The following is a 17443-nucleotide window of genomic DNA, read 5'->3' as shown; positions in this document are numbered from 1 at the left end:
CTTTTGGACTGCTTTTGCTGGTCTCCAGACTCCAACCACCTTTTCCTTCCAATGGTAAGCAGGATAAGGTCCGGGGTGAGCTGAGGAAGGGAGGAGGCATTTGGCCCACTTTGATGAGAGGCCGCAGGGGACCTACAGCCAGCGCAAGAGGAGCTGTCTCCGTGCTTCACCTGAGATCTTTCTGGGTTAAAGTTGTAATACACTCAGTCATTGACCACTGTTCTCTGTGCATATGTTACAGGGAGTGGCCTGGCCATGAGGAGGATTCAGTGTTTCTGGGTTCTGTGCCATATCCCATTGCACCATGATTCCCAGGTAACACTATCCATCTGAGAATCCCAGACCAAACTCAGGAAGACCAGGAGTTTAAAGCTGCACATCCCCTTCTAGGTGTGCACGCCCTTAAGTCTATAAGGAAAAATACGGCTGAAGACACCAGAGGAAGATCTAAGGTCCCAAAGGAAGAAGCCCAGCCATGTCTATTAGGCATCTGCAAGGGAGGGGGGTGCTACAGAGGAAGGAAGGTCTTGTAAGGGGTGCTGTCCCATCTGAGTGCCCAGTACCTGGCTGACAGGCTTCAGCCAACAGGCTGTACGGAATGCCAGCGGGCTGGTCTCTTGGGTCTCGGTCAGAGATATCAATCGCTATACATTCCTCACATCTTCCCACAGGGTCAGCCACACAGTCAACGGTCACGACCTGCATTCCTCCGGAAGGGATGGAGCCACACCCAGGGTACACGGTGAACATGCCGTGGGTGAAGCGAGCCTGCAGGAAGGGTGGGAGGGGCAGGAGGGGTAGAGGCAGTGTGGGTGGCAGAGTCTGAGTCCTTCCACCAGAGTCATGAGATGGTGTCAAGAGGGACTGGATGGGGGCGGGGCTCTCCCCACAGGCTCTCTCTGGGCCCAGCTCTTCTCCTGGAGGCAGGGAGAGTCTGGGGGGGTCTTCAGGGACGGGCTCTCTCGGCACTTCTTTCTATGCACATTCCTTCTAAACAGTCATGGTTGAGTGAGGGTCTAAGGGAACAGACACATTCTACATAGTACAACACTTACCCAGATGGGAAACAGGGGTTAGGATTATGGACTTTTGAGTCAGATGCTCCTGGGTTTGAATCGCAGCCCTGCTGTGTATTAACTGTTTGACCTTGGACAAGTGACTTCTCTGAGTCTTATTTTATCAGTAAAATGAAGCTAAAGACTTTACCCTGAGATCACCGGAGGCTTCAATAAAAGAATGTGTATGAAGCAATTAGCAAAGCAACTGGCACAGAATCTGTGCTCAAAACATGGGGTGTTATCATGCACTTCTCTGGTTCTTAGGAGCTTCCTTCCTTTCTTATTTTTTTGACCTCAGGCTTATTGAGATATAATTGACATATAACATTGTATAAGTTTAAGGTGTATGACATGATGATTTGATACCTGTATATATTACAAAATGATTACTTCAATGACTTTTAACAGCTACCAGGAACAGCAGGATTTCATTCCTCCATCTTTCTGGAGCCCCTCCCTCCATACACACCTTAATTGTAGTGTTCACCATGTTGCTTGTCAATTGCTTATCTACCCTCTGCCTTTTATGTGTTTAAAATATTTCCTCTACATCCTTTTAGAACCATATCAGACAATGTTATAACTTTTTCTTTGATAAACGTAATTTAGAAAATTCAAGAGGAGAAGGAAAGTCTATTGAATTTACCCACATAATTGCTTGCCATGTTTTTTCTTCCTTCTTGATGCTCCATGATTCCTTCTTTTATTGTTTACTTTTTGTTTAGAGAACTTCCTTTAGCCATTCTTTTAGGAGAGATCTGCTGGTGACAAATGATTTTAGTTTTCCTTCATCTGAGAATATTTTGATTTTCCATTCATTTCTGAGGGATACCTTTGCTGGATATAAGATTCTGGGTTCACAGTGATTTGCTTTCCGCACTTGCAAAATGTTGTGCCATTTCCTTTTGGCCCCTATGGTTTTTGGTAAGAAATCTTCTGTCATTAAATAGTTTCCCCCCTATATGTAAGTATGTAAGGAGCCAGTCCTCCCCCATTGCTTTCAAGATTTTTTGTCTTTAGTTTTTAGAAATTTGACTATGATGTGTGTTGCTATGGATTTCTTTGGGTTTGTGCTGTTTGAGGTTTTCCCAGATTCTTGTATTTGTAGGTTTAAATATTTTGCCAAATGTGGGAAGCTTTTAGCCATTTTTTTCCTTGAGTACCTTTTCAACCCTACCTATTTCTTTTTCTTTTCTTTTCTCTCCTTTGTATTTATTTATTTGTTTTTTTGGTGTCATGATCTTTATTTATTTGTGGATTTATGTTATTAGTTATGTTTTAAGACAAACATGAATTTCCATTCTTTGAAAACAAAACAGCTTTGTAGAGGTTTATTCTGAATTATTTTACACAAAATAAAAATAAGGAAATATTTTTGTACATTCACATGATAAGACAGTTCATAGGAATCAAAATTATATTTATGAAAGGTTTTAATGACTTAGGAAAATGCTTATGAGAAAGGTAGGTGAAAAAATACTATAAAGTTATTAATATGTTACCTCAATTATGCACATATGCCAAATATTATCAGTAACTAACTCAAGGTGATGGCATTAGGCTTTGTTTATGCTTCTTTCTATCAATATTTTACTTTTCAACTAGAGTAAGAAAAGACTATTTTCCTTTTATAACAACACTAAAAAAACACTAAATGAATGAAATAGATAATCAACAAGGACACACTGCATAGCACAGGGAACTCCACTCAATACTCTCCAATAACCTACATGGGAAAAGAATCTGAAAAAGAACAGACACACGTGTATGTACAACCAAATCACCTTGCGCACACCAAAACTAACACAACACTGCAAATCAACCATACTCCAATATTAAACAAAACAAAACAAAATGAAACACTAAATGAGAGATTCACGAGGAAAAGCCTCCATCTATGGTTGCTTTCCATTTATCCAAAGAGATGAGATGGAGGAGGCAATGTACCAGGTTTATTCAGGCTGATCAGTCCCACCAAAGGGAAGAGAGGCAGCGTGCTCAACTCTCCCCAAATATGCCTTCCTAGTTTGGCTCCTAACCCTTCTCCAAAGAATCTCACTCCTTCTTTCTCTCCTTTCAATATCCCCTACCCTGACCCCACCATCACCACAAATTCCATCAGACTTTTCTCCAGGGTAGAATTAGCTGGTCCACCATTGCTCGATGACCAGTTATGATTTTTCTTCATTTGCATATGCTTTTAAAATAGCGTATTATACATCCTCCATATTATATATACATATATCCTATAAGGACATTATAATACCCTTAAACTAAGTGGAGACTTTGTAACAGAGTTTGGGCTGAATCCCCTGCTCCACTTGCTTGAATGCCAGCTGTGTTCTTTCCTTACTTCTCTGGTGAAGTAGTAGCCAGAATGTAAACAGCCATCCATGAGCACCTCCTCCTTACCCTACCTGTGTCTATACAGGACTTTCTGACCTTATTCTCTCAAATGCACTAATGTAGTATATTTCTAATAACATAGCATACAAATTTTTACATTATTATAGCTCTACAAACACTGTAACCCAATAAAGGTTATTTCTTGAACTATTAAGCAACTAAGCAGTATAATTACTAATACATTTCCCTCTTTAATACAGTACACTTTCTTTCTGGAGGTAAGAGTGGAGAAGTAGAGCAGAGAGGAAGGAAGGAAGAAAAGAAGAAAGAGGAAGAGGAGGAACCATGGAGAGCGTCCCAAAGTTGTAACTACTTCGGGAAAGTAGCATAAAATAAAGCCTCTCCAAAGTGACATAAAAAATAGAATGCTTCTATTCTCTTTGTGTCACTCATCACCCAGTAGTCCTGGGAGGCCCTGAACTACAGGGTACGAACCCCTGCTTGAAGCAAAATAAGAAAGAGTATTGCTACACCTTCTGATAAATTTTAATTAGTGCTGTTCATCATATATTTTTAGCTCTTTTTTGAATACATGCTTATTACATTAAACCATGTGACTTCTTTAGTCAATGAATTGTGAGTGGAAGTAAAGGGGTCACTTTCAAGAGGTGATTTTAAGAGACAATGTATAATTTATCACACTCTCCCTTTCTGTCTGCCATGGCAACCCAAAAGCCTGGGTCTGAGTGTAAGGGCAACCCAGCGCAGTGTCCTCCTTCCTCCCCCATAGACATTAGTGAGAAATATTGAAAAGAATTTTGTTGTTTAAAGCTATTGATAACTTTTAGGGTTGCCTGTTATCATGACAATAACAGACCCTGACTGATACTTATACCGGTTTAAGTTAATATCAAATGCTGGCTTGCTCTGCAGCCCTACCTATTTCTTACCTCTTTCTGGAACTCTGATGACAGGGTTGTTAGATTTTTTGTTATAGTTCCACAGGTCCCTGAGGGTCTGTTCATTTTTTTCCCATTAGACTAAACAGACTTTCAGTAGACTCAAAACTGTCTATTTTCTTTTTCTTTAGATTGGGCATCCTAAGACACCTAAGATTGGACACCTCTTGTAAAGATGTCAACATCCTAATCCCTGGAACCTGTGAATATATTACCTTACATGGCAAAGGGACTTTGTTGATATGATTGAATTAAGAACCTTGAGATAGGGATAGTATCCTGTACTATCCTCGGCCCAATGTAATCACAAGAGTCCTTAGAAATTGAAGAAGCAGACATAAGAGAGTTAGAGGGAGATGTGACTATGGAAGAGGCTGGAGTAATGTGATATGAGAAGGACCTGATCCACCATTGTTGGTTTTGAAGATGGAGGAAGGGAATCATGAACCGAGGAATGCAGGTATCCTCTAGAACATGGAAAAGGGAAGAAAGTGGATTCTCTCCTAAAGTCTCTAGAAAAGAATGCAGGTATCTTGCCAATACCTTGACTTTAACCCAGTGAGATCTGTGTCAGACTTCTGACCTACAGAACAATTTAAACAAGAGGAACAATTTGTATTGCTTTAAGCTACTAAGTTTGAGGTAATGTGTTATGGGAGCAATAGGAAACAGACACAGGAATTTCTATTTTTCTGGCTTCAAGTTCACTGAGTCTTTCTTTTGTTTCCTCCATTCTGTTGTTGAATCCATCCACTGAGTTTTAAATTTTGGTGATTCATTTTTTTCAATTCCAAAATTTCCATTTGGTTCTTCTTTATATTTTCTCTTTCTTTGCTGAGACTTACTATATTTTTATTTCTTCCAAGCATATTTGTAATGGCTTTTTTAAGCATTATGTTGGTTGCTTTAACATCTTTGTCAGATAATTCTAACATCTTGGTCATCTCTGTGTCGGTATCTGTTGCTTATCTATTTTCACTTAGTTTGAGATCTTCCAGGTTCTTGGTATGCTGAGTGATTTTCAGTTGAAACCTGGACATTTTGGGTATTATACTGATGAGACTCTGGATCTTTTTTAACTTCTGTTTGAGCTGGCTTTCTCTGACACCACTCTGGCAGGGGAGGGGGGGAACACTGCCTTGTTAGCCAGGTGGGGATAGTAGTCCAGATTCTCCACTTGGACTTCTTAGGGTGGGAGTTCCAGTTCCCCACTAGTCTTTGACTAATATTTCCCTTGTGGGGAGGGGTAAGAGTGTCTCATTACTGTTCTGCTGATTCCATGGGGTAGGAGGTCCCCTGGGGGGATGAGAAGGTTGTCTCATTACCACTGGGTTGGAGTGGAAGTCAAGGCTCCCCATGTGGTGTTGCCATTGACAATGGTGGAGGTGATGGTGGGTAATGAATGTCTGGCTCCCTACTGAGTGTTCTTGGACATCACTTTGGCAGGGGGTCAGGGCACCTCATTATAGCCTGGATTGAGTGAGAAGTCTAGGCTCCCCACTGGCCTTTGCTTGAAATATGTGGGGTAGGACCACAGATTTTTCTGTCATGTTTGACTGTAATATTACGGTTCTTATCTAAAAGTTTTCTGTCTTGCTAGGCTACCTTTTCCCAGTCCTTTGGCTAGTGGGAGAAGGCTTTTGTTGGGGCCTTTTTTGGTCCGTGCTTGTTGATGTTTCTGGATTGCTGGTTCCCTCAGCACCTGATCTAGGGTATATGAAGCAAAAAGAAATCTCAGGGAACTCATCACTGTGATGTCTATTGGGTCCCAAGGACCCTAGCTGGTGTGATTTTTTTCTCTCCATTTTTCAGTCTTCTATGTTTGTTTTATACATAATGTCCATGGTTTTCAGTTGTACTTAGTTGGAAGACTAGGGAGAAAGATGTCTACTTCACCTTACCAGATGTAAAAGTCTTCAAATCTCCTTTTATTTAAGCCAATCTGAATGGGCTTCTATTTCATATCAACAAATGATTCTTGATTGAAATACTTATGAAAAGTAGAAACTAATTTTAAAGCAATGAGGAGCCAATGAAGGTTTTAAAGCAAAAGAGGATATCCAAATTAAAAGCCTAACTCCTTATTTCAAGATGAAAGTGATATTTCATTATAACTATTTAATATTCCTGCCATAGTAGGAATATTCAAAATTCAAATCCTGCAATCCTAGGGAGGTATTTGTTGCTAGAACTAGTTGGCAGGTTTCTGTTGCTAGAACACAGGGGTTTCTGTGAAAAAGGAAAAGGGTGCTCACCTGGTTTGTGATATTTGCATCTTTCTGAACAGAGTCAGAGAACTTGGTTGCCTTAGAAGGTCCAGTCCTGTAGAAGCTCTCGCTTTCCTGGGATCTTGCACGTCTAACATGGCTGACACTGATTAAAGAAGCAAGAGTATACCCTCAGGTTAGGGTGGTCATTAAATACCACCTGCCTGTCTGCTTGCAAGATCCCTTCTCCTTGAAATGGAGGAAAGGGCCTTTCCTTGCCCAAGAGGGCATCGGGGAGCATAGTCAGCTTATTCATTATCAGCCAAACTCATTTAACAGTTGTGAAAAAAGTATGCAGAAATTATACATATTAAATATGATTCATAAGGACATTAAGGATTACTGCAAGTAAATAATAATTTTAAATGTTTACTTGAGTTCACTGGAAAGTTGTGTGTGGAACTTATTTGTAGACCTCAAATCTTTTATCACTTAAAAAGCGCAATGGCAAATAGATTAAATTCTGTCCCTCTTTTTCATATTTAGAGTCACAGTGTTTTTAAGACTTAGTGTAAACAATAACACAAACACAGGTTTTGGTAGGTGTTCACTTCACTCGAAACTAGTTTACCCAAAAATTGGTTTTTTAGAGGCCAGTTCACCTAAAATACTCAAATGTATTTGAGGTATAATTTTAAACTTTTGAGAGTTTTATATATTTGAGCATTCACTTGCTTAATGACCAGAACAACTGGAGTTTGAGTGCTTTGCATGAATTTGTGTATGCTAAGATGAAAAATAAATTAAAATTAAAACCAATTTAAAGCAAAACAAAATTATAATATCTATAAATAAACATTATTATATTATAAAATAAGTAATAAAAAATTAGGTTGAAATTAGATTTGGAAGAAAGAGACTTTAGACAGTTTAATTAAAAATGTCTTGGGCTTCCCTGGTGGCGCAGTGGTTGAGAGTCCGCCTGCCGATGCAGGGGACACAGGTTCGTGCCCCGGTCCGGGAAGATCCCACATGCCACAGAGCGGCTGGGCCCATGAACCATGGCCACTGAGCCTGCGCATCCGGAGCCTGTGCTCCGCAATGGGAGAGGCCACAACAGTGAGAGGCCCGTGTACCGCAAAAAAAAAAAAAAAAGTCTTAATATGTCCAAACTTTGCCAAAATGGAAGAGGAGATCGACAAAAATATAAAACAATTACAAACAATGTAAAGCTGTATGTCTGATTTAAAACAATTAATTAGAAAGTCAATCTTAAATTACTAATTATTTAGAAAGTCAATTCATTTGAAAGTCAGGACAAAGTACCTGGGAACTGGTAAAAAACCATCCCTAATTTGTCAAAAAAAATATGACAAATAAAAGCCAAAAGCACTCAGAAAGGTAAATTGTTTTGATTAATTGATTGACAGCCACCTTTTGAAGAATACAGAGTTTTACTGTTGGAACAATTATTAAGTTAGCTGTTGTAATAAAGTGTCTTCATGGGGAGAAGGTAAAAACAGTCCCAGGAAAGAAGGCCTCACCAGGCTTTCTCTAGTCCAGGGTACCCTTTGCCATCCCCCATCATGAAGCACAGCTATGATTTCTTTTGATGTAGCTTGCTGTTATAAATCCTACAGAATGACAGATAGGACAATGACTTACTGGTAAGTAATGTAGCACATTAGGAGCACCAGGACAACAGACACAATCCCATGCAGAAGGTTTTACATTTGTTCAATTAAAATGTATCATATATTGGACAGCAGTGGAAAGCATGTGAAGTTTGGAGTCAGACATGTGGGCTCAGAACTGAGATCCACTGATGATTTCTTCCATAATCTTGGATGAGTCACTTCTAAACCTTAGTAACCTTACCCACAAAAGGGGATTGGGGGTGAATTTAGATAAACTATATGAAAGCTTATTGTAAAATATAAAGCACTAATTAACCAGGGAATGGTGTGAGTTAAGAAAATACTTGTCTTACACTTTCTTTTGATGGAGGGAGCTCTCTCCTGTCAGCCTATAAAGGGTATATTTGAAATCGATTACACCTTGATTTTCTATGGTGAAGGAGGAGCTTTTACGCGTGCCACAGATCAAAGCCCCGAAGTTGATGATGGAGGAGGGGCTGATGTTGTATTTGGAGAACACGGCATTCACAGAAAACTTAATTGGGATGCTGGCAAGGATTTCACCTTCTTCTGAGATATTGGGCTCAATAATCTAGAAAGGGAAAAAGGATTGGGAAGATGTCAGCCACCACCACAACTCCAGAATTTCCATGGCTGTCCACTTCATTCCATATTTTCTTCATTGACATGAAGCCAAGTTCTCTATATCATTCTCTTTATATTTTTGCATCATCAATACGAGTAAATGCTAACATAAAACTTACCGTGTACCAGCCATGGGTCAACATGCACCACGTGTACCTCCCATTTTCACTTCCCTTCTCTTCTTTTGCACTTGAAACTCAGTTTTCCTATCTCTGGTCTGGTCTCTTCCGAAGACCAGGGGCCACATTTCTGCTCTGGGGTTGTCAATTTCTGATGACTCTGCATACCTCCCACCCGACCTACCCGTGCCTGTAGTTCCCTAAGCCCTGGTGTATCCTCTCTGGCTGCCACCAGGTCAGCACTCCCTTTCCCCTCCTGGAGCATGGGTTAGACAGTGTATGCTTCCTTTCGGCGTGAGTCCCATGAGCCTGCCACCGTGTGAGTCCTCCCTTTGAGCTCGCTTACCTGACAGCGCAGAACTGGCTGGTGCTCAATCTTCACTTCCTTTTTTGCACAGAAGAGCACCTGGACATTTGTGGGTTTTTCCGTTGTGGTCAGTGAGCCCTTCTTGGGTTGGACTGAAATCATGGAACTTATATTGGTTGCTGAAATCCCTAAGGAGTCCACAGAAAAGCTGAGAGACAAGAATAAAAAGTCAGTTTTAGTCATTATCTAGGGAACCCAAGACACTAGAGATGAGACTCTAGACTGTTAAGTGCCTGCCATGTCCCCAGCCCTGTTTAACCACTATGCGTAGCAGTGTTCACTGTGCTTTGTACTCTGTGACCACCCCTCCTTAGCCAGGATTGACCAGGCCAAGCATTGGTGCTTGAGGCAAAGACAGCCATCTCTAGCCTGCGGTTAAGAGGGGTCCTTGCAGGAGAGCTGTGTCTAACAGGAACACGTGATGCTGGATAAGGACCAACTAAATCAATTCATTTCTCTCCCTCCCTGTCTCTCTGTCTCCCTTCCTTCCTCCCTCCCCGCTCTGAGACTGAATGCAGCACACATAGAGGCAACAGGGATGCAGAAGCCAGAGGATCTAAGGAAGGAGAGAAAGGGCGGGGGCAGAGGTCATGCAACAGAGGTGTTCAGAAGTGAGGCCACAGCCCAATGCAGCTGAGGTGAGGGGTCACAGAGAAAAGCTGACTCATGAGATGCCAGGGGGACTGGAGCTGGAGCAAGAAACTGAAGCTGAGGCGAGACACCTGGAGTTGCCGTGGGGACCCACATGTTATCCCCAGTGGGGTCCAGGAGACCTGGCCCTTCGTTGCTTTGTGCATGGTGTCTGTGCTTCTTCACTGCCCTGCACATCCCTTCAGTGAATCCTGATCACTTACTCCAACCCTAGGGTGACTCTGTTCCATGAAGCCTGAAAGAGCAGACCTGACGCCCTGTCATAATCTAAAACAAAACTCACAACGGGCAGGATTCCATTCAGCACTAATTCCAAAGTGACTGTGGCTTTCTTCTAGGTTTGTTTAGCTTTTATTTATATTTATTTATTTCAATTTAGGGTTCTAAGGAACGGTAGTATTGAGGTGGGACTGCTCTAATTTCGGCAATCTCTGAACTAAAGTGAAATTATCATGAATACACTGAATGCCTCCAAGTCTGCCAGGGGGAAGTTCCTTTATCAACTCTGAATTCTTCTGGGGGAAGGATGACCTTCCATAAAATCTATTGGCCATAGGTGCTGGCACTGCCTGAGGGACCTCCTCCCTCCCTGCAACCAGCATCACTCTTTCCTCTCTGAGGAATCTCCCTTATTTAGTGTTTCAGTTTTAATCTCAAGGATGAGCACAAGCTGGAGCTCTATTCCACCAGGCCGCCACTTGGAGTCTATAATACAGTAGTTCTTAAAATTAAAAAAGAAACCTGGAAAATCCCTAGGTCTTAACATGAAATCCTACGTAGACCGCCAACTTATGAAACAGAGAGGAGCTGAAAGGAGGGCAGGATGGCTTAAGGCCAGGGCCGCCATCTCCGGTCTCTCACTCCACCCCTAAGACCATACCTCACCCCAGTATCTCCTCCTCCCAACCTCCCCCTGAGGCTCTCCCCCAACCCCCAGACCCCTGTGGCTCCAGGCTGTAGAGCAGTTGGGATTCTATTCATCTGAAGCCAAGAGAAGCTAACAGCAGAGATGGTTCTTGTGATTTCCCTGATCGACTTTTAAAAAAAATCGCTCAGGCAACACACTTCTTGCCATGAGTGGATGTGGATGACCACATGCTGGATGATTTTTAGGTTACCTGAACATGACCTCGTATTTCCCACGGTTCTTCAGTTGCAGGGGCTGCTTCACCTCCTCCATGACCCTCACAATCCCAAAATCGAGGCCTCCTTCAGTTCCTGCAGAAGCCAGGGGCCGGGGTGGGGAAGGGTGGGATGAGTGGGCATGGCAGTGAGAAGCAGGGGAGCTTCCGGTTGAAGTTCACACGGAAAATCCATGGCGACAATTTCAGAGAATCTGTTTTCTGAAAACACTGTGCCTAGAAAAGCCTCTTGTAATTGAGCCTTAGTAAACAAACAACAGACACTGCTCTTGCGCCCAGTTCAATGGGGTGGCTCCCTCTGGCTTCTATCCTAGGACCACTGTTCTTCCTTTCATGTCTCTCATTAGCTAAAACTCCCAGTGTTGAAAAAGATTTTTGAATCATGTGTATAATATTCAGAATTGGGATATAACATATACATGTGTATTGTTATACTTTGCATTACGTCATAAACATTTCCCCAAACAATTAAAAACTCCCCATAAGTGTGATTTTTTTTTTTGTGGTACGCGGGCCTCTCACTGTTGTGGCCTCTCCTGCTGCAGAGCACAGGCTCCGGATGCGCAGGCTCAGCGGCCATGGCTCACGGGCCCAGCCGCTCCGCGGTATGTGGGATCTTCCCAGACCGGGGCACGAACCCGTGTCCCCTGCATCGGCAGGCGGACTCTCAACCACTGCGCCACCAGGGAAGCCCCATAAGTGTGATTTTAATGGCTGTATAATATACCATAATACGGCTGTTTCATAATTTACAATATTATTCCTACAATTATAATATTCCATTATAGATAGACATTTAGGGTATTCCTAATCTTCCATTATTATAAATAATGCTGCAGTAAGTGTTGTTGTATATAAGACTAATGACATCCAGGCAAATATATAGCTTTAACATTCTATGAGTCTTGCTGAGTAGGAGACCTGTCGGAGGAAGGAGGGCCCTAACCTGGGTGTTGGCGCAGTGTGGTAGGCAGAATAATGCCCTGCACCACCCCCGCTCCCTCCCCTGCAAGATGTCCACGTCCTAGTCCCTGGATCCTGTAAATATGCTAGCCTACATGGCAAAGGGGAATTACGGTATTTGATGGAATTAAGATTGCTAATCATCTGACTTTAAAATAATGGAGATTATACTCGATTCTCTGGGTGGGCCCCAAGTAATCACAAAGGTCCTTAAAAGTAGAAGAGGGAGACAGAAGTGGGAGAACCAGAGAGATGGCAGCGTGAGAAGGACCTGACCCAACCTTGCTGGCTTTGAAGATGGAGGAAGGGGACCATGAGCTGAGGGATGTGTGTGGCTTCCAGAAGGTGGAGAAGGCAAGGAAACGGGTTTGCCCCCAGAGACTCCAGAAGGGGAGGCAGCCCTGCCAACAGTTAGCCTTTAGCCCAGTGAGATCCATTTTGGACCGCTGACCTCAAGAACTGTAAGATAATAAATATGTATTGTTTTAAGCCATAAAGTCTGTGGTAATTTGTTAGGGCAGTGATAGAAAAGCAACACAGGCAGGCAGATAAGAGCTCACGCTCAGATGACTGTTGAGAAGAGAGCTCCGCAAATTTTATATTTTGACCACGCCTTGTTTTCTCCAGATTCATAGTAACACTGCTAACATCACTTGAACTTGCGTAATTACTATTTACCTAAATTCCACCTCCCTCCCCAACAACCACCGATCTTTCTCTATACAAGAAACATACTGGGCCTCCCTGGTGGCGCAGTGGTTAAGAGTCCGCCTGCCGATGCAGGGGATACGGGTTCGTGCCCCGGTCTGGGAGGATCCCATATGCCGCGGAGCGGCTGGGCCCGTGAGCCATGGCCGCTGGGCCTGTGCATCCGGAGCCTGTGCTCCGCAACGGGAGAGGCCACAACAGTGAGAGGCCCACATACCGCAAAAAGAAAAAAAAAAAAAAAAAGAAACATACTGCCTAAAAGATGCGACCTCGAAACACCCTTCCCTTGAAGGGGTCAACAGACCTTTGGGGAAGGTGATGTCCAAGGCAACGTCGTAGGACTCTGCAAAGATCAGGATGTTTTCAATCTGAACGACACCAACGAGGTTGTCTGCGTCTAAAACCTGTCGGGGTAAGAGAAATTCTTTTGTAAAAGCAAGAGCCACAAGGTGCTTGGAGCCTGAACTATGGAACATGCTGGAGGAATCGTGAAGAAGGGGCTATGGTAAGGAACATTTCTGAAATGTATCAGCTTTTGTTTTCACTGAGCATTTGGTATAGGATGAGTGTTCTTCATAACACCCTTTGGGGAAGGTTGGTGTAGACAATCAATACAAGGATGGGGAAATGGGACTGCATTTTCCAACCTGTCCACTTACTGGGTTTCAATTATTTGCACGACTGTCACTACCTTTCTGAAGTTTGGGTTGTGAGTATACATTGCAGGAAAGTGTTCTTTGAACTTTCAAGTCAAATAAACCTGAAGAGCATTTTTCTGACAGTTGAAATGAAAAACTTTTATATTCTAAATTGTCCTTGCTTTACTAATTTTATAAATCTGAACCGTTCTGTTCTTTGTCTCTGATTCAGCCTATGAGTCAGATTTTTCATATAAAATAAGTGCTAGATTTTTCATACAAAATAAGCATTTAATGTTTCTCTTTTGGAAATTTCAGATTTTAAAAAAACGAACATCATTACTATTGGAAATGTTTAAAAAAAAAAAAAAAAGCAAGACTCCTAGCCTCCAGTGCCTCCCTGTCCCTTCTGCTGTCATCCCTCGTGGTAGCACCTCCCTCACTGTTCTGAAGAACATCTGAACTGGTATCAACTCTCAGCTAGATCCAACTGTTGACTCTTGAGACTAATCATGGGCAATAAAGGGTCTGTGTGTCAAGGGGAAGAGCCACTGGGCAGTGGGTGTGGCCCTCCTGCATCTGCCTGGACACACCTGCCTCTCTGCTGAAGCCTCAATTTGAAAAACTTAAGTCACCAGCTCCCCATTGCTTGCGTTTTAGGTGCCAACGGGGAAATCTGTAGCTGTCACCAAAAAAGTTTTAATGCAGAGTTTCCATCTTATCTTTCATCAAGCATTTTGCCAGTGTTTCACAGAGCAAACTTGACTGCTTAAGTTGACCTTCTTTCTTTTGATGCTCAATCTCTGACAGAGATGACAAGAAGGGCTGGCAGCAGGAGGGAAAAATAAGACAAAGAACTTGGTTTATCAGATCCAGAATTTATATAGTTCTTTCCTACTGATAGATACCAAGTACCCAGAGCATTCTATTTCCTTTGCTTCCCTGCTTGGGGGTGGGGGGCAATTAAATTTTGTAATTGAGGAAAATAAGAAGGAAAATTTAAGAGGTGCAAAAATCAATTAGAGTTCACCACAGCGCTTTTCAAAGGGACCAGAAAGCAAGGCATTTCCTCGTGTAGATGTTGAAGGAATGTAACCTGGGGAAGGGAAGCCTTAGACCACTTTGGGGGCCTGAGGGGAGATCCACTATGTCTGCTTTGGTTGGAACATACAGGAATGTGATGTCAGTTGTTAAATCACACAAATGTTTCCATACCAGTTGATAAACAGCTGTCATGATGACTTCTCCAAGTGTCCCCTTGATGCTTGCCTCCTGCACCCTCACGCTTCATCATGGGAAGCCCTGGGCTCCCCATGATCCATTAACTAAAGGATGAAGCTGACACAGCTGGGACCCTACACCTGCTGTGTGGCCTGGATTCATTGTGCAGAAACCCCTGTCTGTGTAGAGACTGGTATTAAAAATGCTGACTGTCACCTCTGGGATTCATATACATTTGTGGATTGAACAAATCTATCAGTATCTGTTCTCAGCTATATGAAGGGCTGTCAGGGGTAGGTGATAAGACAGATTAATTAGATCCATTGACTGGCCCCAAAAAGTAGAAACACGATTAATGTGTGTAAATTACAGGGAGAAATCTGAGTGCAACCCAACAAGGCATTAACAGTCAGACATGTTCAAAGGAAGATCAGGTTACTCAGAGATACTTGGTAAGTCTTCTATCCCTGGGGGTATTCAAAGAGAAGCTTGGGTGACTTCTTGCTTGTTGCTTTATCAGCTCAGGCATCAAAAGTCAGTGACATTCATTCATTCAACAGATTTTACTGAGTGCCTTTTATTATTTTTACTTATTTATTTATTTTTTTGCAGTACACGGGCCTCTCACTGTTGTGGCCTCTCCCGTTGCAGAGCACAGGCTCCCGACACGCAGGCTTAGCGGCCATGGCTCACGGGCCCAGCCGCTCTGTGGCATGTGGGATCCTCCCGGACTGGGGCACGAACCTGTGTCCCCTGCATCGGCAGGTGGACTCTCAACCACTGCGCCACCAGGGAAGCCCACTGAGTGCCTTTTACATCCAGGCCTGTGCTAGACACTGGGGATATGATAGGGTAGTGAGTTGAATCATGGCCTCCAAAAGGTATGTCCATGTCTTAACCCCTGGAACCTGTGAATGTGACTTCATCTGGAAAAAGAGTCTTTGCAGATGTGATTAAGTTAAAGATCTCTAGACGAGATCATCTTGGATTATCCAGGTGGGCCCTAAATTCAGTGACAGTGTCCTTATAAGAGACGGAAGAGGAGAAGACACAGACAGAGGGAAAGGCCATGTGAAGACTGAGGCAGAGATTGGAGTGATGCAGCCACAAGCCAAGGAACATCTGGAGCCACCAGAAGCTGGAAGAGGCAAGGAAGGGTTATTCTCTAGAGCCTTTAGAGGGAGCACGGCCTTGCAGATACCTTGCTTTTGAATTTCTGGTCTCCAGAACTGTGAGAGAATAAATGCCTGTTGTTTCAAGCCACTCATTTGTGGTCATTTGTTACAGCAGCCCTAGGAAACTAATACAGATGATGAGCAATTCAGGCAAGATCTTGCTCAGTGGAGTTCACATAAGGAAGTTAAGAAAGAAACAGGATAATGTCCGAATGGGGTGGGTGCTCTGAAGGACAGAAGACAGGGTGAGCGATTGCACATGATGAGGTTTCCTCAGTGGGATGATTAGGAAAAGCCAGCTGAGGCAGTACTGTTGAGCAGACCCTAAGGCAGAAGCCAATCCCCATAGAGCATAGGGACAGCCTTCCTGGCAGGGGTGCTTCAAGGCCAGAACCCCGAGGCAGGAAAAACCTGATGTGGATACAGAGGCAGGCAGGTACTCAGAAGTAGGTGAGGACCCTGGGCTTTATTCTTAGTACAATGGGAAGACAGCCTAGTGCTTTAGGAAGGAGTGACCTGACTTGACTGACATTGTAAAGATCCCTCTGGACACCTGCGGGGAGTGGGAAGAGGGAAGCCGGCTAGGAAGCCTCTGCGGAAGTCCAGGTGAGCGACACAGCAAGTGGCCTGCACGAGGGTGGTGGTGGCAGTGGAGACAGGGAAGGGCATGGGCAGGAGATACACTGGGGGACAGAAGTGACAAGACTTGTTGGAGGACTGGGATGGAGGGGGAGGCCAACAGGAAAACGGAGGAATCAAGGGTGACTCCTGGGTGTCTGCTGGGAGCAACTGGGTGGAGGCTGATGTTTCCTGAGTTAGGACTCTGGGGTGTGACTGGGTTCGGGGGTCTTAAATCAGAGATCTAATGCTTCTCGAGGAACAGTAACACCATTCATTCATTCATTCACTCACTCATCCACTCTGCACTGATTGAGTACTCTGTTCTTGCCACTGGGAAATCAGCCATGAACAAGACTGCCTTTACGGAGTCGACTGTTGTAAGCAGAGCAGGATATTGTGGGTTGGGGGGTGTCAAACAGGGATCAGATGGGAGCGTGTAACACGGAGACCTGGCTTGGTGGGTATGTGTGTCGGTGTGTGTGTGTGTCAGGGAACCCAGTGTGTACATACTTTGGTGACCAAGTCTGAAGACGTATGAAGCCTTACCTCCAACCGAATCGCCTTCTTGATGTTGATGGGTTTGGAGGGTTGGAAGTGCACTTGCAGGCTATGCTCAGCCTTGGGGGCTATGGTCCCCTGCATCGCGGACACGGTGAAGTCTTCGCCCAGGTGCTCCAGGCTGGTGATCCTCCAGGCCAGGGGCAGTAGTGTGATGTTGCGGAGAAGAACTACCTTGAAGTCTTTCCTGCAGAGACCAAGAGAAATTTTGCCAGTTTCCAATGATTTTGATTTATTATGGCAGGTCAGAAAAAGCACGTCTGGTTATTCTATTACTGTTAGTTCACTAATAAGTATTTATCAGGGAACGGGGCCTACCTGTGATGATCAAGGAATGCAGGATACATTATCAATATTCTCTCCCAGCTTCCTCAGAAATAAACATTCTCTATTTAGAGTAATACAATTCCAGTGAATGAATATGTAAG

General features: G+C 43.5%; 1 protein-coding gene across 1 annotated transcript in view; it reads right to left on the bottom strand.

The window, feature by feature from the left end:
- The window catches only part of HYDIN (HYDIN axonemal central pair apparatus protein), a 445256-nt gene that overhangs the window by 53110 nt on the left and 374703 nt on the right, over positions 1 to 17443 (bottom strand). Inside the window, exons 54-60 of the mRNA XM_060083501.1 lie at positions 17004 to 17202; positions 13107 to 13206; positions 11108 to 11207; positions 9318 to 9486; positions 8561 to 8799; positions 6619 to 6736; positions 564 to 768 (exon numbers count right to left, since the gene is read on the bottom strand). Of these exons, the coding sequence (XP_059939484.1) occupies positions 564 to 768; positions 6619 to 6736; positions 8561 to 8799; positions 9318 to 9486; positions 11108 to 11207; positions 13107 to 13206; positions 17004 to 17202 (1130 nt within the window). The remainder of the gene's footprint in view (positions 1 to 563; positions 769 to 6618; positions 6737 to 8560; positions 8800 to 9317; positions 9487 to 11107; positions 11208 to 13106; positions 13207 to 17003; positions 17203 to 17443) is intronic.

Source organism: Mesoplodon densirostris, chromosome 19 (genome assembly GCF_025265405.1).
Source record: "Mesoplodon densirostris isolate mMesDen1 chromosome 19, mMesDen1 primary haplotype, whole genome shotgun sequence".
NCBI classification, from domain to species: Eukaryota; Metazoa; Chordata; class Mammalia; order Artiodactyla; family Ziphiidae; genus Mesoplodon; species Mesoplodon densirostris.
This window is presented reverse-complemented; position numbering and strand designations above follow the sequence as displayed.